This window comes from Calliphora vicina, chromosome 1 (assembly GCF_958450345.1).
Source record: "Calliphora vicina chromosome 1, idCalVici1.1, whole genome shotgun sequence".
NCBI lineage: Eukaryota > Metazoa > Arthropoda > Insecta > Diptera > Calliphoridae > Calliphora > Calliphora vicina.
In genome coordinates, this window is record NC_088780.1 from 57,783,573 (window position 1) to 57,810,012 (window position 26,440).

The 26,440-nt window shown below is 28.7% G+C and overlaps 1 protein-coding gene across 10 annotated transcripts in view; it reads left to right on the forward strand.

Annotated features, from left to right (window-relative positions):
- The window catches only part of GluClalpha (glycine receptor alpha 1), a 143,586-nt gene that overhangs the window by 72,941 nt on the left and 44,205 nt on the right, over positions 1-26,440 (forward strand). For 7 of the 10 annotated variants that reach the window (XM_065514587.1, XM_065514585.1, XM_065514586.1 and 4 more), the window contains exon 4: positions 21,291-21,361. The exons of 2 other annotated variants lie outside the window; for them this stretch is intronic. In XM_065514587.1, the coding sequence (XP_065370659.1) occupies positions 21,291-21,361 (71 nt within the window). Of the gene's footprint in view, positions 1-14,658; positions 14,727-21,290; positions 21,362-26,440 lie in introns of all 10 variants that reach the window. One more of the 10 variants, XM_065514564.1, reaches the window with a different exon arrangement.

A 26,440-nucleotide genomic window follows, 5' to 3' on the forward strand; every position in this document is an offset into this window, starting at 1 on the left:
AGGCGGCGAAATGATTGGCCTCCATAAACTACTCATTCTCTATGGTCTTCATTAGCAAGTTCCAACAGAAAGTTCAAGGATCGTAGGATGACCATAGTTTAATTTAACAGGTAGCCGTCCGTTGGTACAGCCCTTGCTTTAATTCAATTGGTACCTTTGTGATAGTCCCTTTGTTAAGAGGAGATAAAGAAAATGAAATTTTGATGTTTTAGGTAAGTTTAAGACAAGTTACAGTCATTAGAAGACAGTCCAAATGATTCGGTACCAGAACAAGGCACTATTCGTAATATAGGCGCCAATGCAGTCTAATCCAGTATTGGATAATCAACCAGAAACCTAATAAGTAAATCTCCTAGTACACGACAATGAACGAGAAGATGATAAATAGTCCCAACCTATTATTCAATCTCACAGCTCCTGCCTAAGTCGTTGTAACGTAATCCAAGTCTTCTAGCATTAGTGCAGAAATTCATTTCCCGATAATAGCCGTCACCATGTTGTTCAATTGTCTCAGGAGATACGAAGATCGTTGTAAGGTAATCCAAGTCTTCCTGCATTACTGCCGAAATTCATTTCCCAATAATAGCCGCCACCATGTTGCTCAATTGTCTGCAACAAAGTTGTCAAGCACGTCATCTGCAACAAAGTTGTCTGTTAAGTCCAAATGTCACGCACCCATAGAAGTGCTCGATAATGTTTACACACATATTACGGCTTGACTGTCAGGGCAGCTACTTTTTATAGCCGATGTCTCATATTGAACAGTTTTGGATTCCAAAAACCATCCTTAACCCAAGTTCTTGGATGTAGACAACTCCACCATATCGTTCTCCCTCTTTACAAGAGAAAAGAAGTTTTTCGAGAAGGCCTGAATTGCAATAGTCAATGTGATCTGGAATATTCTGTATAAACCCATTAATACTTGCGCCTAAACGACATTTTCAATATTAGTTCCCTGGCCATTAAATCTACCGCAATCCAGTTTAGCATTGTAAAGAGCGACATCATAATATTAATAGTATTCTTTCAAAGAGAGTACCTGAGGTCCTGACAAGCGCTTTCCATCCCATAAATAGGCTCCATGAAATAGCCAGTTCACATCATTAGCATGGCTTATGATATTCTTGCCAGACTGTTGGGTTTCCATGACAGTTTATTATTAAGAATAATACCCATATGTTATGATCTGTTCGAAAGAGTAATGGTTTTTGATGGTCTCTCCTTAGGTTGGGCTGTACAAAAGGTGTAGTGAAAAAATCCTTCTTTTCAATTATTAAAGTTATGCGTAAGACTCCATATGGGAAGATCCATGTGAAAGCGGACTAGTCGGATTTACCATCTCTGATTTTAATTAAATTTATCACATACATAATATATCCAATATGTTTCTCATATCAGTGACTTTTTCAATGGAAACTCATTCCTCATGTAAAAATATCGCGATTTGAAAATTGAAAAATGTGTTAAAATTGTCTATAATTATATTCAGATAATTGCCCATAACTTTGAAACTACTCAAAGACCAGCATAATTTTAAAACTTTATTTTAAAATCAAAGATATTGTTCTTAAAATGGTGTGAATAAAATAATTTACTTCCAAAATGTTAAAGGTCAATATTCTATATATCTATATATTTCAATGTAAAAAATATCAAAGTTCGCGGTGTTTTAAATTCAAAAAGAACAAGGTATGAGGATGCCTAAACTCTCTCCTATATTCGTGTAAAATAATTTCGATGGAGACTCGATTAGTTCAGGAGTTATAAAGAAAAATTTTGTTAAAAGTACGTTTTTTTCTTATAAATTCATATAAAAATTTAAGCAAATATAAAACAGAACACAGTTGAATCATTTTCAATTTTTATAGTAAAACACAAGTGCTTAAATTGTTATATGAATTTATATGAGAAAAACGTACGAATAAAGAAAAAGTTTAGGTGTCCTCATACCAGTTCTTTTTGAATTTTAAACACCGAATATTGACATTTAACCTTTTGGAAGTAAACAATTTTATTCACACCGTTTGAAGGACAATATCTTTGAATTTAAAATGGAATCAAAAATTATGTTGAATTAGACAATTTTAACAAAGTTTTCAATTTTCAAATCGCGATATTTTTGAAATGGATAGGGTTTCCGATGAAGAAGTCATTGATTTGAGGAACCCTTTGAAACCGTAATATTTCATTAAAATCGAAGATGTCAAATCCATAAATAGAAGTTTTCTGTTCCTTTTGATATGGATTTTCCCATATACTAAGTTATGTGAGAATTTGTTTATTGCATTTGTGTTTGATTCTATCTTCTATTATTGATATCGTCGACTTGCCTGCAATAAAACCTACGTAAAGCTTTTAGACATATCAATTACAATGGATTATGTTCAAATATCTACATATGTAAATAGTTTTGGTTCCCTTGAAAATTTAAAAAAATAACACATAGGCCTTTTGTAGGCAAGATAATGATATACAAACTAGATAGATCCATTATAATAATCTTAGACAGAACAGACGTGTAAATGGATTTCAGTGGAGGCCACAAGGCCATTTTAAAGTTTGTGCATAAGAAACTCAATTGAAGATTCATCAATTATACAGTTTTTTGAAATCTTTGGCTCCGATATCATTATATAATAATTCCATTTCCTGAACGGAAAATAGAACAAACTTGCTGCGTTTAATGCAAACACAATCATACAATTTGAACTTACGTTTAAACGGAAAACACCTTTACATTTATTACAATAAGCTGTTAAGTCCATTTCAAAAATAAATGATTAGGGGTTTTCTGTCCCTTTTTACAAATTCTTATATTGGTGCTCTATTGGATACCTATTGCAGACAAAGTTTGTACCTATTTAAGACCATTCCAAAAGTATATGACAATTTTTGGAAATAAATCAAAATTTAGTAAAATAAATACTAAAATTTAAATAAACTGTGTAATTGTATTCACTGAGCTATCTCAGATTTATTGTAATAGATCTTAAAATACTTTTGATTTGATATCTTTTTTGTCAGAATAGAGAACGGTAGAGGTAGATTAACCCTAAAATTTTTATGAAAAACATCACGTTCATTTTTTGAGTTGACCTCGATTGTTATCGATGTCAATAATGTGTCAAATGATGTTTTCTTTAAAGAGAACTTAATGTTTAATCCCATAAGAGGCTGCATGCTCTTGATTTTCTCATTTGCAAGGATTTAAGACCATGTTTAAATTTTTTTTTAATATAGTCAAACTTTAAAACAAAAATAAGATCGTTGGTACTTCAATTATGTACTATTTACCCTCTCAATCTTAAATCAGCTGTCGTATAATTTATTTACTAATGAATCGTAGCCGCTCTTTGTACGATTTAATTAATTTTGAGAACATTTTTAATTGTTTTTAACTCTTGCCAGGGTTGTTTAGTTGTGTTATGAAAATCGGACATAGAATAATAAGAACGAATTTTAAAAAAAAAATTGCACGGCTGTCAGATCTTACAACGTTGTCAGACAAATTTTCAGAAAATGGTTAACCAACCATGTGAACTTATGTTGAAACATATTGTTGTTAACCATTTACTGAACATTTTGCTGACAACGTTGTAAGATCTGACAACGATGTATACATAGTATAATGACTAAAAAGCCGACAAGCTGTTCCTAACTAAAACGAAAGTTTCAAAATTTTTAAGATACGATTTATGAAAATGTTTGTTCTAGCACTAGGAGTTGGTAAGTTGGATAGAAATGACATATAAAAGGACTTTGAGCATTTTAAAACTTTGAAAGATTTATAATAGAAAAAATCTAAAAAGGCCCTTTTGTCGTTTAATCCAGCTCACCAACGGCTTGTGCTAAGACATACATTGTGAGCAATGGTATTTTAAAATAAACAAAACTTTCATTTCAGTTGGCATCATCGACCAATTCAATGTATATGTATTCCACGATCGTTGGATGACTTTAAATTAGTTTCGTCTTAAAGTTTGCCTGTCCCATTGATCTTAAGTCTTGAATAATGATGTTCGATTATTACTTTTGGTATTTAAAAGAACATCTTTTCAGTTGGATAGTGACAACTGATTCAATCTACTACATCTTTTACCTTTCGCTTTTTTTGTTTAAATCATTTCACTTAAATTGACTTTTAGCGACTTAATGGCATTTAACTGACGACATAGTAAATGTCTTGGCTAAGTAAAAGCTTCATGTAAAATCAAATAATTCAGAAAGAAAACACTCACAGAAAACAACAGCCGAATTCATAATGAAAATTTTGCCACTAAGAAAAGAAAAAATAAATAAAATCATTGACTTAGGGCTTTATCAACAACAACAGCAACAACAATTCATTCATTATCAAAGCAAATCGGCAACAGAATGGCTCACACTCTTGGCTGAATTCTGACATTTTACTTTAACGAAAACTAACAAAACAACAACAAACAGACGAGGATCAAAGGATCAACTAAACGAGAGGTTTCATTTCGTTCATTAAAACAATCATAAAGGATCACAATTAGAGTTGATTTTAACTATAACCGGGATGTTTTTAGTCAAAAGACAGTCAATATTTGAATAAACTGTTGGCTAACGAGTGGCTAAGTCTAAAATCTTGAACAGAATGCACAAAAAAAGACTACTGATGAAGAGAAAGAGATGAATATTTTAGTTAGCCACTCCCAAAGGAATATACGCTAAAGTGAAGAGTATAAGGAGAGGCTAACTTTTTATTATGAATATGGCTGCAATATTGTTGAATTGAAAAAAAACACAAAAAATTCAACAGATTAAAAAAAAAGAAAATAAATATATAAAATAATTAATTGAAAGTTATTATTAATTATTTTAAATAATCATTATTAAAAATATAAAAAAGAAATAAACAAAAAAGAATAATATTATAAAAATATTGCCAATTTGTAGAAGTTGTAGTGAAATTTTAATTGTAGTAACAATTTTATTTAAACTCACACTAAGCTTTGGATTAACTAAAGTTTAGCAAATACCCACCATTTGAATTATTTAATTGAATTCCTTTATCTTATTAAAATATTATTACTACTACTATTACAACTATTATTACTCTTAATATTATAATCAATAATCAATCAATCAATCAACCAACCAATCAAATAAAAAACTGACCCTTAAAAGAAAAACCCAAACAAATCAATCAATCAATCAATCTATTATTAATTTACTCTCCCATATTATAATTATTATTATTATACAAACAAAATATACCTACTATTTCACAACATCCCTTCCAAAAATTATCTTTTTCAAAAACTCCACTCAATTCAAAATCCATGCATTCATTAAAAAACAATATTGAAATTGATTTAAATCGACCCAAACTTATTTGCCAAAAATTCCATTAAAATGATACATTAAGTTTGAAAATCAATTCAACTCATTTAACAATATTCAGCCTCTATTATCTTAGATACGCAAAAACATTTACCTAACTAACTAACTACTTACTTAATTTAAACAAAATCAAATAACTAATGTTCATTTAAACTGTAGTTCTATCTTGCCATTTCATAAGTAATAAATAACTATTATTTAAAATAGAGAGTTTTTTCTTGCATTGAAAATACTAAAACACATTTTTATATCAAAATCCATCCTTGCATTTTCCAAAACAAAATCTCTATTTCAATCACTCTGCAACAAAACTAATAAAAAAGTTCTTTAAATAATCATTTATCTTGTCTTGTATTTTCCATAACATCTAAATTTTAGTGCTAATCTCGATGATAATGATACAAAAACTTATTCATACTCGTATTTATGAATCATGAATGTGTAAATACAGGAATGAGAAATACATTGTATGTCCCAGTAACTTATTATTACAAAGGCATGTTACTTTTTAAGAATTTAGTATTTCATTAAGCTCAAATTATCATAAGCAAATAGTGTGATAAGTATAAGTTAATATAAAGATCAATTTCATTTTGGATTCCGTCATCAAACAACAATGATATTTCATTACTTTTCAAAGACTCATAAGCGTAGCTAGACTATTATTCTGGGGTGGGCAAGTGCCCCTTCCAAATAGTAAAAATAAACAATTTTTTTTATAAAAAAAAATATTTTTTTTATAAAAAAAAATATTTTTTTATTAAAACAAAACTAAAATATCACAAAAATTCAGTTTGCTAACATAAATACTTCATTTTCAATATTTAAAACTACTAATTTATTTTATAAAATATTTTTATATATTTAACTTCCAATAATCAACTGATGGAATAGAATCCGGCAAATCCAGATTTTAGCTTTTACCTAATGTTGATTCTATATAAAAATCTTCAAGAACATTTTTAATTACAGCGTAATTTTTAATTACTGACTTACAATTTTCATATCTACAACTCCATCTAACTTTTTGGGTTCCAAAAACCCCATGATTAATGTTCTAGGGCACAGGAATCTCTTAACGGAACAATCTACAAATCCAAAAAAATCTTTCTGCGACTTTCCAAATTTTTATCTGGGGTGGGCAGATGCGAGTCTGGGGTGGTTTTGACCACCCAGCACCCCCTATCTACGCCAATGCAAAGACTACTTACTATATTGCATCTGCATTCCTTAGAAGTGGTTTTATAATACCTTAATAAAATCTGATGTGCAATTAAAAGTTCTTATTTACTATAAATCACCTTGAGCTCTTATAGACAAACAATTATAAATAAAAACAAAAGTCAATATAATTCCCATTTAAACGTTTTTTCTAAAAGATTGGGGAGCAGTTTCTTTATCCTACTTAACTTCACTACATATATTTTTATGGAAGTTCAAAGTTGCCCCTCGTGGGATCCATTACCAATTGTTTATACAAAACTGGTTTGTCGGTTAACCCAAAATTGGTAAATTTTTGATAAAAACTGTTTATAAGTTTAAGCGACAAGTTTCAACAATTTTAAAGTTTTTGAATAAATGATAATGATCAGTAAGTTTTGAATGAGTCATTAGTAAGATTTAGCACAAACTTCTTAAATTATTCGGAATTTCAAAACATCAGAGCCTGAATACATAATGAAATATTTTTAAGTAAATTCATAGTCCTCTACTACTTATTTCGAATAATGTGGAAACACTAAATATAAATATAATATCTAAATATAATATAATATAAATATAAAATCATGCCATGAAATTGATTGATTTTAGTGCCAAATTTAAGTGATAAAATCCGGGTAAAGCGATAACCGAAAATCAATATTTTAACTTAACCTGTTCACAAAAAACCGACATTGTGACTAAAACCCGGTTTATAAACAACAGCATTACTACAATGTTCAATTTACTGCTGTAAATCCTTATAATTTCTATCTCAGAACCACCACATGTACGTTGAATCGTTGATTTAACATGGCTACGTTTGATCACCAACACAGATAATTACATTAGTATAGTATAACCTATCTGACGATGAATCCAATATATATTGCAGTAAATTTGTCTGCCAGCCTCGAAAGTCAACGGTGAATGATAATCATCATGTTACGGTGCTAATTGAAAAGCCTCTGGGCTCAAATCAAATAGGCCCATATGATGCATTGGACAAGTGATGCGTATACCGGGCATGCTGACATCATAATGTGAATCAGGGTCGCCTAAAACGCGGCGTATTATCTCCCGATGACTTCGTGGGGAATTTGGGAATGATCCATTAGGCAATTCTCATGGGAAAATATCTCTCAAGGCTGCTTTCAAGGCCTTAATATCTTTTGAAGTCAGATCGGTAGACGTAATGGACTGTATATCCTGAACGAACACAATGAGTTGATATTATGCAGGATACCTGGACATTAACTTACCTCTGGGAACAAACGGGCCGCTTATTTGTCCAACTTATATGCCCGACATGTACTAAGTGATTTGCACCCCTTCGATTCATATAGAACGAGATTAATCGGTACCAAACTTGATCAGGAAATTGCTTTCAACCTTTGTTCGTAAAATTAACTTTTTAAGGGCTACTTTCGGATTGTAGTGCAATGGACCTTGTTAATCTATCTAATCTAAGTCCTTATTACCAACGGGCTTTTATTGTTGTTATATATAACTATTAAGCAAATTTTGTTCGACAAAATAATATGTTACAAACAATTGTACGGAGTCGTGGTTTGTAACCATTACTACCGGAAACTATGATCCGTGTGTATATTATTACTACATAATAAAACTATCATCGGCAATTTATTATAGTTGTTCTTCGTAGAAGTGTAACTAAACAATGCATACATACATGCAATAAGTAGAATAACCCAAACCATGCATTGTAACTTTTCTTTACACGTAAACATCACTTCACGAATTTCTCAACTAAATGGGAATTATATTGATTCTTTATAAAAACATATTAACTTTTGAAGACTCCAATAAAAATCGACAACTATTGATTGCATTTTTGTAGTAATAATATACAATTTCTGGAATATTTTATATAACTAGAGCAAGAAATTTATCTTCTTGATAAATTTATAAAAATATTAAATGTATACCCTCAATTTGGATTTTAATATTAATTTTAATAATTTGTAATAGTAAGGCCTATTTAAATTAAACAATATTTATTGACAGATATGTAAGATTATTTAAAGAACCAAAAACAAAAAAAAATCAATTCTTCACATTGATCAATCGGCGAATCATCTCTACTCTCTTTAGACATCAGAAACACACAATTTAGATACAAATAAAAAAAGCAATATGTAATAATAATAATGTTCAAGTTTTTTTATATTGTTAATGTTATTTTTTAAATTTATTAAAATAAAAAAAAAATATAAGCAAAAATTGTTATGAACCTTTATAATTTTCTTTTTATTGAAAACAATAGATTACATGTTAAACAAAAAAAATCAAATATTTATACTTACAACTTAATTTAAACTTTAATTATTTGCTATTTATTAATTTATTTAATTTTAAATTAATTCGATATTATTACCTACAAAAAAGTACCAACTAAATCCTTAAAAAAAAACAGCAGTCCTAATAATATTTACTTTATGTATTTGCTTTAATTTATTTTATTTTAGTTATTTTTTAAACTTTACTTTATGTTTTTTTAAACAACATTTAGATTTATATACAATAATAATATAAACACTTGCATAATAAGTTAAAATTTTGAAAAATAGTTTAAAAGAAAACACTTTAAAAATTCATTCAATTGAAATGTTTCCCAATATGCAATAAATAAACCAACAGTAACAACTAACGATCTCAATTCATTTGAACTTCCTGTTGAATATTAATTTAAAGAAACCCTCATTTTACTATTTCTTAGTAAAGAAATCAATAATTAAAATAAAAATATAACAAATAAACTAAAGAAATAAAGCATGTTTTTTTAGTCTATTGAAATTTATAGATTCAATTTTTGTTGTTTACTTTTTTCAAATCATTTTCAAGTTATGTTATTTTCTTTTTGTGATATTATTTGTTTTCGTTGTTATTTCAGTTAAGACCTTTATTTTCATTGATTTTTAAAATATCATAACATTTTATAAGAGAATAATAATGAAGTAAAAATTATCAAAGGGATATTTACAAATAATATAACAATAACTAACCATCTCTGGGTTTTGCTGATAGATTTTAAGATTTCTTTTAAGGTTTATTCCTCGCTATATATTTTCAGTTGATATTTTTTTTAGATTTCCACTTGCATTCATTAAATAGTGGACAAAACTATAGCACACACTTAATATGAGTTAATCACTAGATTTTAGATTTAATTACTAATTGTTTTTTCAGCATGGAGGCGGTACAAAATTAAGGAATGATTGGATTTAATTGAGATTCAAGAAGTTTCAAATTTCCATTGCTGACATTGTAATAATCTATTAACACTTAATATATTTCCAACAAAAATTAGGTAGATTGTGGTATTTTCAAATTCATAGCCACTTGCAGATAGTCAAGGGATCGGCAACTTTAAGTTTCGATACACAAAAGGAATAGAATATTGGTTTAGAAACGTTTTATTTTATAAACAATTCGGTAGCTCGAGAACAGTAGGAGGAGATATCGTCTTGAATATTCACATAGTCATTGCTGAGGTGATTGGCGGCCCCCAAAGTTGTTCACATAGCTCCTAAATTTAAAAAAAATAACAAAAATTCAGTTCTTATCCGGGTCCGCTTCGTCACGCCAATCGTTATTAAAATTTATTTAATAAAGGAAATTATAGTTTTTAAGAATACTTTTGCTATCGAAATACTTTCGGTACACTATAATTCCATATGTTTTCATACCACTATGGAGTCTAAATAATACATTATTAATTGTGAAGCCAATTAAGATTTGCGGCGGTTACATTAAAAGTTGATACCATAAATATGTATGTATTTCCTAAATCACCGTAAAGCAATGTGGTCTCGCGCGAATTCATCTAATTCTAAATTAACTAAAAACTTTTACACCCATTTCACAATTAGTGTTTGTTCGATCAATATAAATTTCAACTTTTATTACGATTTCTTATAATACAAATCAACTCAAAAACACCTCAGCACTGACTATGTGAAAGTTCATTATGATATCTCCTATTTGTCATGAGTTACCGAAAAATAAATATTTTTAAACCACAGTGGTTGTAAGTGCCTGTATTCCATACAAACAACTTCATCTAACACTACTAGATTTGATAGGAAATAAAATGCAGAAGAATTTGGAAACCCATCACTGTACTACACAGGTGATTTCACCCCATCTAAGGTCTTTGAAATTCAATATTCAATAAAAGCTTTGGAAGTTTTCTAGTTGTGTTAGATGCATTCAATGGAATTACAACAGAGTTAAGCCGCAATAAAGTAACGCCCTGAAGTAGATAGATCTATGGTTACATAGCCGATGTCAATATACACTGAATCAATTAAGTCTCCGTACAGACATACTCATAATATAAACTAGCTATTTATGGTCACTTTTCAATACATATTTAAACTTTTTTTTAATTCATTTTATAAAAAATCTTATAAACTAGAAATCAACATAAAAAAACTACAAACATTTTCATTAAAAACATAAAAATTTACATAAATTCAATAATTGTACGAAAAGTATCACCAAAAAAGTCTCCGTACAGTTAACCGTTTTAAGGCAAGGAATCCCAATATTAATCTTAATTGAATTTAATATGGGGTAGGTCTTGCTTTCTGAGCAATTGCAGCACTTTAATGGCTGTGCATGGAATGGACCAGCTTTGTTGTTGTCAGGGAATCTATTTTATACCACTCTTACATTATAACGGCTTCTAGCTGATCTTTACTCGTTATATTGTGCTGCCGAATCTTTCTTTCCAAGTGATCCCATAGATGCTCAATCGGGTTGAGATCAGGTGACTGAGCTGAGCGATTTAAGTGCTTAGGAACATTATGAATAATACATTCCTTTAGAGGTGAGTTTGGGATCGTTGTCTTGTTGGAAGCAATACAAACGTCCTAAGCCTAATTTTTCAGAACTTTGTTTTAAGTTTTCTTTTAATATATTAAGGTATGCATATTTATCCATCGTGTTTTCAACAAAAAAAGATTTCCCACCCCAGATGAACCCATGCAACCCCAAACTATAACGTTACCTTCTCCATGCTTTACGGTTAGCGTCAAATGCTTCGGATTCATTTCAGTATTTGGCTTTCTCCATAACATTTCTCTTCCATCAGAACCAAAAACATAAAAATAACTCGATCCCAAAATAAAAAATCTTTATCAATATGCTCGATAGCGTAATCCAATCTCTTTTTCATGTTCACTTTTCGAACAAGGGGCTTCTTACGGATTACTCGAACATTGTATCCATTTAGTTTAAGAGCGTTTCTTACAGTTTGGGGGTTTACCGTTAATTCATCACTAGGTTTCAAGTTTCCCGCAATTATACATGCGTTAATTTTTGGATTACTTTTTACAAATCGTACAATTCTTCTCTCTAAGTGGTGGTCTTTTTTTCTTGGATGGTCAGTTCTTTGTTTATTTGCCATTGTTCCGGATTTTTTGAACTGTTGAATAACGTACTGAATGGAAGAGCGTGGTCTTTTTACAATATCCTTGATTTCGGTTAGATTTTTTCCTTCATTTTGCAAGTTAATATTAATTTTCTTTCTATCCATTAAAATTTGCTTATTTTTGGATTCCCTGACAACAACAAATTCACAGCCATTAAAATTAAGCAATTGCTCAGAAAGGAGGACCTACCACATAATAAATGCAATTAAGTTTAATATTGGGATTCCTTGCCTTAAAATAGTTAACTGTACGGAGACTTTTTTGGTGATACTTTTCGTAGAATTATTGAATTTATGTAAATTTTTATGATTTTAAGGAAAATGTTTGTATTTTTTTTATGTTGATTTCTAGTTTTTAAGATTTTTTATAAAATGAATTAAAAAAATGTTTAAATATGTATTGAAAAGTGACCATAAATTGCTAGTTTATATTATGAGTATGTCTGTACGGAGACTTAATTGATTCAGTGTATATATTTCGAAAGCCAGATCAAGCTGCGGTAACATGAATAAACATACTAGGCAAAAACTTAGGTGTTCTCCTGTACCTGGAATATGCAAACAGAAGAGAATTTAAATTTGACTTGGCGTAGACAAGGATTATTTGTATTTATTCAAATTGACCCTACCTTCGACATGTAAAATTAAACGCGTGCCATTTTTTTGTTTCCCGTCTGATTTCAAAGATTTTTACACATGCTTGTGTGGCTATTTATCTCTTACAATTTCCGAGTTATAGGCATTTCAAAATTTAAATTTTGAAAAAGTATATGGAGTAGTTTTGAACCGATTGGACTCAAATTTTTTTAGTTAGACAACTAAATTAATAATTATGTACAATAGATTTCAGATCAATATATATTATAGATCCAAAAATAAACGATTTTCAAATTAAAAAATATTAGATTGTTGCTGTTTTTTGGGCGAAAAGGTGACTTAACTTCTTTTTTTATTTAAAAAAAAAAACATTCTTTAAGATTATACATATAACAATTTTATGTTTTTCTGTAAGGTATCCTTACTGAAAATATTTTGGAATAAAAACATGTCCTACTTTTCGAATATGTCGCCCTACGCCCTTCGGAATTTGACATATTTTTTATCAAAATTTAAATTTTGGGCCACATGTTCTAAAATCCCAAAGCTGGGATGAGAAAACGGAAAGTAGCTCTGGAAACCTTATAGTGTTCCCTATTTATTATCCCCATAATATTATCCCAGTCCTGAAGGAAATGTGGACTCTATGAGCAAAATTGTAAAAAATACAATTTCTGGGATTTTCGCTCCAAATTTAGAAAAAGCTCCTTGTCTACGCCCAATTCAAATTTATTTCCAAAACAAATTGATTCAGCCCCACAGTGCAGTGTTACGATAAGTTTCGCGTTAATTTTATAAATTAATATTCAAATATTGTTTCTTCGTATTGACTTATATTCTTAAGAAAGAACAAGCAAAAATATATTATTTGAGCAACTAATTCCATAATGCATTATTTTAGCATTTCGATGAACTCAGACCTAATTCTAGAGAAGCTTCACAGAACAAACAAATCTTCTTAGATTTGAAATTGTCACGCTTGGAACTAGTTAGGAAACTTTTATTGTTTCTTCGTTTCAATTATATAATTGACACAATCACCTACATTTACAATTGCAAAACTGATAATCGATTTTGATATCAATTCAACGTCCGCTACATTACATATTAATCATCCATACATACCATAGATTTTTAGTATTGAATCTCTTTGAAAAGTTTGTGTAAAATGCTTCGTTCTCATATTTTACTTCCAATATCAATATGTTATAATTTATACATTCTCTGTACATTCATCTAATTAACAAGTTCTACTATATTCCAAAATTTAGTTTATCTTTTGTATTAAAAATAGTGAAAATCAATAGTGGATTTGACATCGTATTTGGAAAAGGTATTGTCACGAATAAAGATCGTACGAAATCCTTGCGTATTCTTCAGTGCTTCTTCGAAGATTAGTCTCCATAATTTTTACCAACTTCCATTCAAGTGTTGCAAGTTGTGCGTTAATAGCAATGAATAATCTCCTAGATTTAATCCGGGATAGATGTCTCAGCCGGTATTTTTGGCAACTCCAGTATCTTCGCATTGAATGCCAGGGTTTTCATTTTCCATGACCGCCCAAACAACTTCATATTTGTGTACCAATTTACAGAAATCATCTGAAATTCTATAAAATTTCAATATGTACTTGAAGTGATAGAGAATATATATAGAAAATGCTCTCTTATTATTTTATGCTATTATTTTGTCCACTGTTTTTTGCAATGTAGGTATCTACTTATACATAATGGATTTATTTATAGGTATTTAGGTAAATATTTTAAGTCTACATGCCACTTTTATTGCAGCATTTAATTATTACGCAAGCAGGTTAAAGAAAACACACACACACAAAGAAAATTATTTAAATTACAATATGTATTATAATTTGTTCATAATTTAGTTGAAAAAAATACCTCAAACTAAGTAAATAGAAAAAGAAACAGAAAAATCAAAAATGAAGATACTACTTACCTTTTGTTTTTCTTTCTACGTCTAACTATTTGTATTTGTATTATCTATCATTGTCTTAATTATTACTTGTATACATACAGATGGTCCAGCCGTTGTGCGCGTCAACATTTTCGTAAGAAGTATTTCAAAAATCGATGATGTTACCATGGTAAGTGCGCGTTGGATAATGTATCGCATCTCAAAACAGACAAAACCGTTATTTAGGCTAAAAAACCAAAACGAATTGTTGTAGTACGTACCTACTATTTTTGTGTGTCCTGACACTCTTTACTTATTCTTTCTAACTCTCTTCTTACTTGTCGCTCTCTCAGATACCAATACAAAAAATGACCCAGACCCAAACCCACATAGAAAGCGATTTCAGTTTTAAAAAAGTATACACAAGATACATTATCTCTTACTTGTTGGCTCAATGGTAAATCTAAAAGGCTATTTAAGGTCCCTTTGTTATTTAATTTATATAGAAAAACAAGCAACAACAACTTTTAGCTAAACGTTCGAATCAGCGAAACAAAATGTTGTACGAGTCTATTTTAGAAAATACAACTTTTTTCTAGAATTTTTTTCAAAATTCCTTCAAAACTACATATTTTACAAAATTAAAAATTGTAAATAGCAAATTACGGTTGTTTATTACAATTTTTCCTTGTAATAAATATAATTATTATTAAGCATAAGATATTTAATAATAATAATAATAAAAGTAGAAATTGTAAATTTAAAAAACGAAAATGAAAAAAATAAATTAAATACTTCGTCTGTGAATGCGCAGTGATCGATACTTTTATTTAATACTTCCAAACTTGTTTGAGTTTATTTAATTTTTATTCGATTTTCCATCCTAAATACTCGTAAATAATAACGAAACAAAAATATATATTTTTCTCTCTTTTAATATCTCTCTCTCTCTCTGTTTATTATTTTATAATAAATATCGTTCATAATAATAATAATAAAACAAATATTTATTTAAACAAATATTTAATCATTATATTTAATACAACCAACTAATAAATTTTAAACAATTAAAATTTATACATGAACTGAAATTTATTTGAATTTATCTTTAATAATTTTAGCGGTTATTTTATTTACAAACTATTAATATTTAAATAAATCTAAACAAATTAGTCTTAATTTATTTACAAACATGAGGGAACGTACAAATTTTACTCAAGAATAGTTACTTACACTAAAATGCAAAAATAACAAAAAAATATCGAGGAATATCGTATGACGCATACATTATATATATTGTGATTTGAAATTCGATTTTCTAAACATAAAATGATTATTTGTTATTTACTTTAAACATTTTAAATATATTGATGTGGTTAACCTTTTTTTTATTTATTAATTTATAATACAAATATTTTCATTTTTAGTTATTTCCTTCTGTTGATTTACTTTAGTTTTTAGTCAGTTTAAAATTTAAAACAAATTGTTTGAAATATAATGAAACAAAATCTTAATTTAACAACTAATATTATTTTTTGAAAAGAATAATGTATTGAGTATGACAGTAATGTGGCAACAAAATCAAATTTGATTTGTTTTAGCTTTTTTAGCAAAATCTTTGAGCCGTTTTTAAAAGTTGGGCTCCGTTAGAATTCGATAAATGTGCGGAATAGTTATGTCATTTGAGATATGGATTTACCAAAAATCAAAACGTCGCATTTTGTACCTTCATGATCGAGAATAGATCGGGTACCAAAATAAAGACGCGTTTAGTCGAATATCTTACAAATAAATCTATATGAAGATCTGCTAAGGAACTTCAGCCCAGATAGAAGATGAAATTAGTCAGCCGATAGTGTGCTGGACTATTAAACTGTGGGTTGCTGGATCGATTCCCGTCTGAGACAGCAAAATGCTACGCAAGTTGTGATTGATTATTTTTTTTTTAAAAAAGAAGATCTAAGAAAAAGTTGAAAAGCAATATCACATATTTAAACTATATGAAAAGTTATCGATGTCTAATCACAGCTGCAAAGATGGACTAAAAAGAAGGTTTGCATAGAATGATATTCGTTCAAAGACGTATGATGTTGACCATGAGGAGATGTTAAATAAGGCACCTCCGTAGTTAATGGATTTTAAACAGTTGCGAATTCGTAAATTGATTGCTTTGTAAGCCAATATTCGATTTTGGGAATCCAATGCGAATGATAGATAAGTGCTACAGGTATTTTGATGGACAACGGCGAGATTAATCGTATGCTCTCGATAACATATCTAAACACAAAAATTCCACACTATTTAGAAATACGCAATATTCACATTTACGTTGCTCACCAGTGCAAAGTTTTTTTTTGGAAATAAATCTGGCATTTCTAAACGGCTGGACGGATCGGGATAAAATTTAAAATTTGACATGGGGGCTTAAAGTAGTGTACCTTCGAAATGTACAATTTTTAAACACGTGACATTTTTTTGTTTCTCATCCGATTTCAAGATTTTTATATTTATGGAAAGCACTTGGCTAGATATTTAAAAAAAAAAACTTCAATTTTGCCTTACCTTGGTCCACTTTTTTAAAAATATAAGGCTTACTTTCGGACCGAATGAACTCCATTTTTTTGTTAGTTAGACAACTAAATTACTTATAATATGCAGGAGATTTCAGAGTAATATCAATTATGGATCCAAAAAAATATAAAATTTACAATTAAAAAATTCGAAATAATAGATTTTTGCTGTTTTTTAGGCGAAAAGGTGACTTAACTCTTTTTGTATTATAAAAAAACTTTCTTTAAGAACATTTAACAACTTTATGTTTTTCTGTAAGGTATCTTTACGGAGAACATTTTAGTATAAAAACCATGTAAAATTTTTCAAATATGTCGCCCCTACGTCCTTTATCAAAATTTGAACTTTGGGCTACATGTTCTAAAATTCCGAAGCTGGGATTAGAAAACTGAAAACAGCTTCGGAAACCCTGGTGTGTTCTCTATTTATTCCCAAAGTATTTTACCAGCCTCGAAGAAAATGCGGACTCTATGGCCAAATTGTAAAAATGACCATTTTTGGTATTTTCGCAGACATTAGAAATAGAATTGCAAATATTAGGAGCAATTAGATCCACATTTATTCCTAACATTTTTTTTGTTGAGATAAGCTAATTTTTGGTCTTACAAAAAAAGTTTCAAGTCAATATCTCAATTAGATTAAAAATATGCCACTTTAAAACTCCGTCCTTCAAAAATATTGCACTAAAATTCTATTGAAGATCTAGCCAAGCGTTTTCCAAAAAAAATATATCTTTGAAATCGGATGGGAAACAAAAAAAATGCACGTGTTTTAAAATAGAACATGTCGAAGGTAAACTACCATATCGCTGCCCCTGGAGAATTTGGAGTACCCATTTTAATAAATTCAATTCGAATATTCCTTGGCTACGCTCATGTCAAATTTTATCCCGATCCGATCAGCCGTTTAGAAATGCCAGATTTATATCCAAAAAATTTCGATACTGCCCCACTGTGCAGTGTATAGATGAAGATATCCGACTTTTCTGATAAACGAGAGATATTTGAGCTGGGTATACTATAGCTATAGCTATAGAGATGGCAATGTATTAACTGTGATTATTCACAGCTGATTATTACAGGAAATATAAGTACAATTTGAAAATAGACGGAACAAGAAGTATTTAAAATCCGTACATGCATATTGGATCTTTTAACACCAGGGGTGACATTAGTAAATATTTGAGTCATGCTAATTTTACTCAACTGGCAAGTCTAAAATTTTACTTAAGAATCATTTGTGAAATTGTTTTGCAGAAGAATCTGGGAAAAATTTAAATATATTTTGCTCTCATCTTTATTCCAAAAAGTTGAGATTCTAGCTTTCATTCCATTCGGTAGTCAATTTATTTCTTCTGAGTGTGAACGATTGTCAAGAACTCTTTTCAAACGATAGTTCAGAAACACAATCACAAACGTTGCTGCATTAAATTTACTGTCATACTCTGCAAACATTGTTGGATTAAAGTATTTTGAATTAAAATGTTTTGATTTTATTAGTTTCGAATTATTTTACTAACAAATTGAAAAACAAAAAACAGAAAATTATTGGTAACTATAGACTTTTTTATTGGCCGTATTACGTTATAATTTAAAAATTGGATATTATTAAGGAGTGAGATCGAAAAATTCTTAACACACGTTTTTCATTACATTTTTTAACCCAAGTATTATTTGAATTTTTTTTTGATCAAGTTACCTTTGAAAAACATGTCAGTTATTATGTGTAATGTCAATTATATTAATTTTTTTGTTAATCTGATTAAAATGAGTGACCAGAAAAAAGTGCGTACTGAAATTATTAAATATTTTCAACAAAACCCAACTTGGTCTTACAAAAAGTTGGCCAAGCATACAAAGGTCTGCCGTCAAACTGTTTCCAATGTTATTAAACAGTACCGGGAGAACTTGTCAGTTGATAGAAAACCTGGTTCAGGTAGAAGGAATGGTCCACATGATGTTTCTAAAGCCAAAAAAATAGAACGCATTTTCAAAAGAGCTCCCAACACATCCGGTAGGAAAGCAGCCCGGTTAGCTCAGTGCTCGGAATATTTGGTACGAAAAGTTAAAGCTAATGCAGGTTTAAAAACATACAAGGCTCAAAAAGTTCCTGACAGGAACGCTACTAATAATTTAGAGGCCAAAAACAGAGCACGGAAATTGAAGTCAAGTTTTATAAAAAAATATTCTTGCTGCATAATGGATGACGAAACGTATGTTCTGGCAGATTTTTCGCAACTTCCAGGTCAAAAATTTTATGTTGCTGATGCTCGAGGGAATGTTGAAGAAAAGTTTAGGACCCAAAAGCAGACAAAATTTCCCAGAAAGTTCTTGGTATGGCAAGCAATATGCAGTTGCGGCAAAAGAAGCCACTCATTTGTTACAACGGGCTCTATAAATACCGAAATTTACATCAAGGAATGTTTACAAAAAAGGCTGCTTCCATTCATAAGACTTCATAATGTGTCCACTTATTTTTGGCCTGACTTGGCATCCTGTCACTATGGCAAACAAGCCCTTGAGTGGTACAAGAACAATAATGTGGTATTTGTACCAAGAGAGGCAAATCCTCCAAACTGCCCGGAGCTAAGGCCAGTGGAGAGATATTGGGCTCTTGTTAAAAGAGAATTGAAGAGTACAAAAAAGGTGTCCAAAAGTGTGGTAGATTTTAAACGGAGATGGACTACATGTTCGAGCAAAGTGACAGAAAGCACTATAAAAACGTTAATGGAAGGGTTTCCGAAAAAGGTTCAAAATTTCATCACTAGTGATTAAAACTATAAAAATAATTTTTTTTGTAAATTGTAATAATAATTTCAATCAAATAAAAAAAAAATTAAAGCTGTAAGTTTAGTGGTTTCTTTTTTATAAACATATATGTATGTTAAGAATTTTTCGATCTCACTCCTTATTATGATTATTATTTTGAATTTTGAAACGAGAATGAACCTGTAATATATTATTTATTTCTTTTTATATATATTTTTTTTTTAACTTAAAATGTCGTTTGGATCTCTATTCTACTTCTACTACTCTCATTCTAACTCTTAACTCTCAGTCTTTAACTAAATCTGTGTTACTATGTCTAAATTATTTAATAAATTAAAATAATTTTATATTTAAAAAATACTTAATTATAATAACAAACAAATATTTATATATAAATATCAACAAAAAAAAAATAAATAAAAAAAATAGAGTATGCAAATAATAATATTTAAAAAACAACTGTGATTTGATGTTAAACACAATAATATTTTATTTAAAATTATATTTATTCAAATAATTTATGATTTTTTTTATTTTCCAATTAATTTATTAAATGAAAAATAAGACAAATCAAAAAATAAATAAAATTAATGTGCTTTAGACGTAATTTTAGTTACAAAAATAAATATTAACCAAATTTATCTTATGTTTTTAATTTATCAATTAGTTTTTACCTTTTTATATGATTTAGAAATTTTATACAGAAATTATCCCTTCAAATTCAAAAAAAAACAGAGCAGAACAACGTTAAAAAATTTATTAAAAAGGAAATATGAAACAAATTGAAAATGTGTGGCATGCATTTTTCAATTTTATGAAAGAAAAAAAGAAAGAAAAATATCAAAGTTAAAACCAATGATTATTTTAGTTATAGTTTCTTAAATTTGTGTTTTTTTTAAATTTTCTTTATTTATTTTTAGTTTAATGAGATCCATACAGACATTTTTTCTACATAAAATTTATTTCCGTTTCCCTTTTAAGTTTAGCTTTCTTTTCGGTTTCAACTTCCATTACGTTCATATGTCATCACAAAACCCTATAATTCGTAACAATTTCAACCAAGTCATTTTATTTTAAGAAATTTCAATATTTATATGTCTTGACATAAATTTAGCTTTAAGTGTTTAGTTAATCTCTAAGAATTTTAGGTCTTAAAACTTTGTCGTTTTTTTTAAACCAATCAAAATGAAATATTTTAACAATCAACTTCCTTTAATTTGAAATTAACTAAAGTTATTTATTATTTAATTATTTTTATTAATAAAAACTAATTTTGTAATTCTTCTCTAACATCGAATATGTATGTATTTGGAATGGATATTTATAAACTTTATAAACAATTCGTTTCTCTACTAAATAAATTATAATGTTGTATAAAAACAAAACTTTATTTCTAAATCCCCTGATTTTTATAGAAAATTTACCCACGTATGTCTATGTCAACATGTTTCTACGCTCAATTTCAAAAATCGACGACTACAAAATGGTGAGTCAGTTTCGCAAACACTTTTAACAAAATAAACTTTTAACCGGTAAACTAACTAATTAATTAATTTAAAAATTAAACCCAATAACAATGGCGTTCACAGCGATCTAAAATCCAAAACTGCTTTCGCATTCCGTGAAACTCTGCCTGTGTCACAGAATACAACCCTGCTTTTTAATGACACAAACGCTGTTTTTCAAATTCATCTCTCTCTTTTTTTTACTAATAAATTTCACATAACGTTGCGACTTCTAAATGAAGAGTGATCTTTAGAAGAGATCCCATGAAATGTCACTTTATTATAACAAAATGTCAAACTCAGTGTAAATTACGCTAAAGCGTGCTTTTCTTATTTTCTTATTGTAACTTTTTATCGTTTTCACTGTAAATTTGTATTAAAACCCAGGTGATCATGGTAAATGTCATAATTAGTTTGAGGCATACTTTAAAGTTGATTACTATAAAAATTGCTTTTAATAGCTAATTGTTACAACTAGCATTTAGTTTATATAAACTTCTAATTAGCTAATCTTCTAAAAGTGTAAGGTGATATAACTCGATCATCATGACATTAACTGTGATTACTTGCATTATTACCCCACATCATATAGCAGTAGAACCAAACATAACATAAACTATTTTTTTTATCAATTACTAAAATCAACTTTAGTTTAATTTATAGTTTTCAAACAGTAGTTCAATATATTAAATGATAGGTTCAGGATAGTAGAATGGTCAGTTGGCGCAAACTGAAACAAAACCGATGCAAATCGAAGCACTAACGACGCAACTTCGAAGCCATGCAACGCAAACTGGAACAAAATCGACGCAACTTCGAAATCACAGAAATTTTAAAACGACGCAACTTCGAAACGACGCAGAACGAAGCGTCGCAAACCGGGGTATTAGTGTAAAAATATGTAATTTATTTTATTTAATCAATTGATATTATTAATAGCGATCTTACTCGATCACTAGTTCGGGATTGTTTCCTAGAACTGCTGGGTAGCTACACAGCTTTTGCCAACAACAACACATGGGTATGAAGCTCGTATTATGTTTAAATTCAATTGTGAAGTAGGATAAATTTACTTCTTGCTTAACTTAACTATACAATTAAGCATAACAATTTGTTGGGTCATATGAGGGGTCATGTATACATATGTCTATTATTTTAACTTCGATAACAAATTTGGATAGGATGTATTCATTAATTACATTTTTTAGCTCTAAGCAATTCCACTTCATTATCATACAATGTCCAGCATATTTCAGCGATAAGCGAATGAATTCTTTTGAATTTATATCGTTCTTCAATGGGTGCGTATGTCTGATGAAATTGTTTACCAAAATTCAACAAAAAAATTTATTTTTTAAATTCCCATATGGATTACTTTGAGAATCAGTTGTCAACAGAATCTGATGAGAATGGTGAACAATTTCATCAGACATTCGCACCCATTGAAGAACGCTTATGGCTGAAATATGCTGGACATTGTATGACAATGTAGTGGAATTGTCTAGAGCTAAAAAAATGTAATTAATGAATACTTCCTATCAAAATTTACTATTGAAGGTAAAATAGAGAGTAGAGATATTAGTGATTTTTAGTTAAATTTGAACTATTTTTTTCATGCAAAATTTTTTTATTTAAAATAAAATTCTTAATAAACGCGAAATTAACCCCAGGCTCTCTTTTGTTGTGTCTTATTTCTGATTTTCTGGTTAAATTTTCCGTTTTGGTGTATTCAGGGACTTATAGTAAAATTTAACGGATAATATTTTTGAGGAACATTTTAATTCCAAAAAAAAGACCCATGCCTTGAGGATTTAGAGGGTTAACATATTGTACAAAAATGTTCTCCGTAACATTTTACATAAATTTTCTGAACACATTATATACCTAAAATGTAAGGATCACATGATTGCTTATGCCGATTAACAATAAGAATGTGCCAGAGTTGGGAATCTTTGAACCCCCCACCCCTCAAATGAAATTCAGATGTAAACTTTCATAACGCCGATACACGTGTCTTTTTTTGTCACCTCTATCAAAATTAATTGGTCGGACCTTGTAATTTCGAAAAAAATTTGATTTTGTTTTATAATGTAATTGGTCATAGATAGCTCCATATAAGGACCACATCCGAAAAACTCATTAACATACGTAAATATCTTACAAATATGGATTTCAAACAAAAATTTTACACAGATAAATAATATGTATGCAGAAATAAAACTACAGAATTTTGTGTATATCGGTCCATATTTGACCAAGCTCCCATATTAGGTACAAATAATAGTAGGTTTTAAATACGACATCAATAATCCTCATTTTGATTAAAATTGGAACACAACTGGCCATAGGTCCCATATAAGGACCACTTCTGAAAAACACATTAACCTACATACATACATATGTAGATATCAACTCACAAAATTGTTTCAAGTTTGCCATAATTATAAATAGCTCCTATTTATAAGACCCACAATTTTACCATAGACATTTTCTAGTAATAACAAATATAAAATTAACCAAATCGGGAGAACCAGATAAATGTTTTTATACAAAACGCATTACACTCTCACATGTTCTTACTGATTTTTGACTTTTATATCATTTTCAAAAGATATACGATTTCATTATAACTAATGCAAAAATTTATTTTTAATAAAAAATTGTATGGTTAAACAGAAATATATCACATATAGTAATAAGAATTTAGATGTTAAAGATCATCAAAATCGGCCTATAAATGGTTTACTAACATAGGTCTGTTTTTAAATAATCTTTCAAAATGGTTTATACATCGTCAAGGTGTAAGCCAAAAATCCAATTTTTCGGTTCTGTATATAGCACTCTGACTAATTTTTAATTAAAATGATTTCCAAAATCTCAAATAAACTCTTCATCTAATCTCTTTTTCATATAATGAGTTTTTAATTATTTTTATATACAATTTATTTTTGTATGAAAAGAGCAATGCTCTGATTTAAATCTACATAGAACTCACGTAGAAATGTCTATACGAAAATTAACAAAACAAATCGTGTGGGTAGATACCAGAGCTGTAAATGAATGATTCATATTTGATTTTTAATTCACCATGAATTAAAAAAAAAAATAAATGCATTCATTTTACCAAATTATATTAAAATATGAAAGATATCTTCATGAAATAAAAATTCCTAAATATGAATTGGTAAAATGAATGCATTGAAGAATTTTAATTAATGATGAAATCATTAAAATTTTAATTCCATTCATATTTTGGCCAAAATGAATGCATTAAATAAAAATACAGTTCATTGTATGAATGCTTCAAAGATTCACTCAATTATGAATCATTCCTTTACAGCTCTGGTAGCTACTACTTGCAAAAAAAATCATATTTGTCAAGGTCTTGTCAAGAGTCTAGCACAAATACTAAGATGTCCATGACAACTCATATGTATGTTTAATCGTTTGATAGCTATTTATACCCAGAAGTTCTGGGTGACTGTCCCTGACTATCTATTCTATCATATAGGGTCACCACTAGTTACAAAAATACATAAAATAACAACTTTCTATAGTGCAGTGCATAAAAGTTAAAAAATACTTCAATCTAGATTTCTTAGAGACACTTAAGTGACGATTAACTATTCGCTAGATTACCAGGGATGTATAAAGTAACCAATTGACTTATCTCTGCACTACAAAGAGCACATACATTCAAATGACCCAAAATATATAATTTGGAGTCAGCTAATTGATAGGACAATAGTGACAATTATTGTCTATAATGGATACACTGACTACTTGTAGACTATAATGGATACACTGACTACTTGTAGACCTGCTGGGTAATGTTCAAAATATTTAAACAATTCGTCACCTGCTTGTCAACTAATACCGTTAAACTGCATATGATGTAGGGTGATTTGGGTAATAATTTTTTGTTTTATTTGTCGTCGTTTATTTTTTGTTACATTAATCCAAACAACAAATTGTGTTTTTTATGTTTCTCTCTGTCTCCTCCTCTCTGTCACTGTCTGTATCTATCTATTTCTATAAACGTTTTATTATTAAATATAAATAAATATTGTTAAATTCATTGTGGATTATTTTAAAATATTTATATTTTTGTTTAAATATAAACTATAAATATGTTCTTTTATCTTAATAATTTATAAATAAATAAATACAACTACAACTATAACAACTACATATATTTCTATGAATATAAAAACAAAAAATATTTTATTTATTGTATTTATTCAAAATTAAACCATTGATTTGTTCTTTGAAATCTTATAAATTAATATATGTATGTATGAATTTAATTGTATGTATGTATATTAGAATATGATGATAATGATGATGATCACTATTATGAAGAAAATAAAAATTTATATTTGTATAAATAAATAAAATACACAATAAAACAACTTAATGCCATAATCGTATCCTTAAATATACTCTATATATATATCTACTTACATACATATAAATAATAAATAATAGAAAAATTAAAAATCAAAAAACACATTTAATATGTATTTATTGTAAAGTGACAACAAAACAGCAGCAACAGAATTATTTATATAAATGTTTGTGTTTAAGTTTGAAATCTTAATAAACGTCTAGTTTGGAACTAAGTATTCTAACTCTTTTCAGTTGCTCCAACATTTTCTTTTTTCACCCTCCCTATTGATGATTTTTAAATATACTAATTCAAATTAATTTTAAAACACAGAATTTATAACAAACAAACTGAAACTCAATTGTATTAAAGAACGTCTACATAAATGTCTATATGGATTATAATTCATTTATTTTTTTATCATTTCACTCTATTTGATTTCTCCTCTATATATTTTCTTTAATCGTAAATACATTTTGTTCTGTTTGATTTTGAATTCTTTGTTAAAACTATAATTTTAATAATAACCAAGTTTATTAAGTTTTGTAATTTAGCATCTTTCAGATTCACTTTCATTTGTTTTAAATCCTTTTTTCTACACTATGAAATTGGCAATTTATGATTTATTTTATTTATTTATTTTAAATCTTTGTATTTGAATTTATAATAGCAA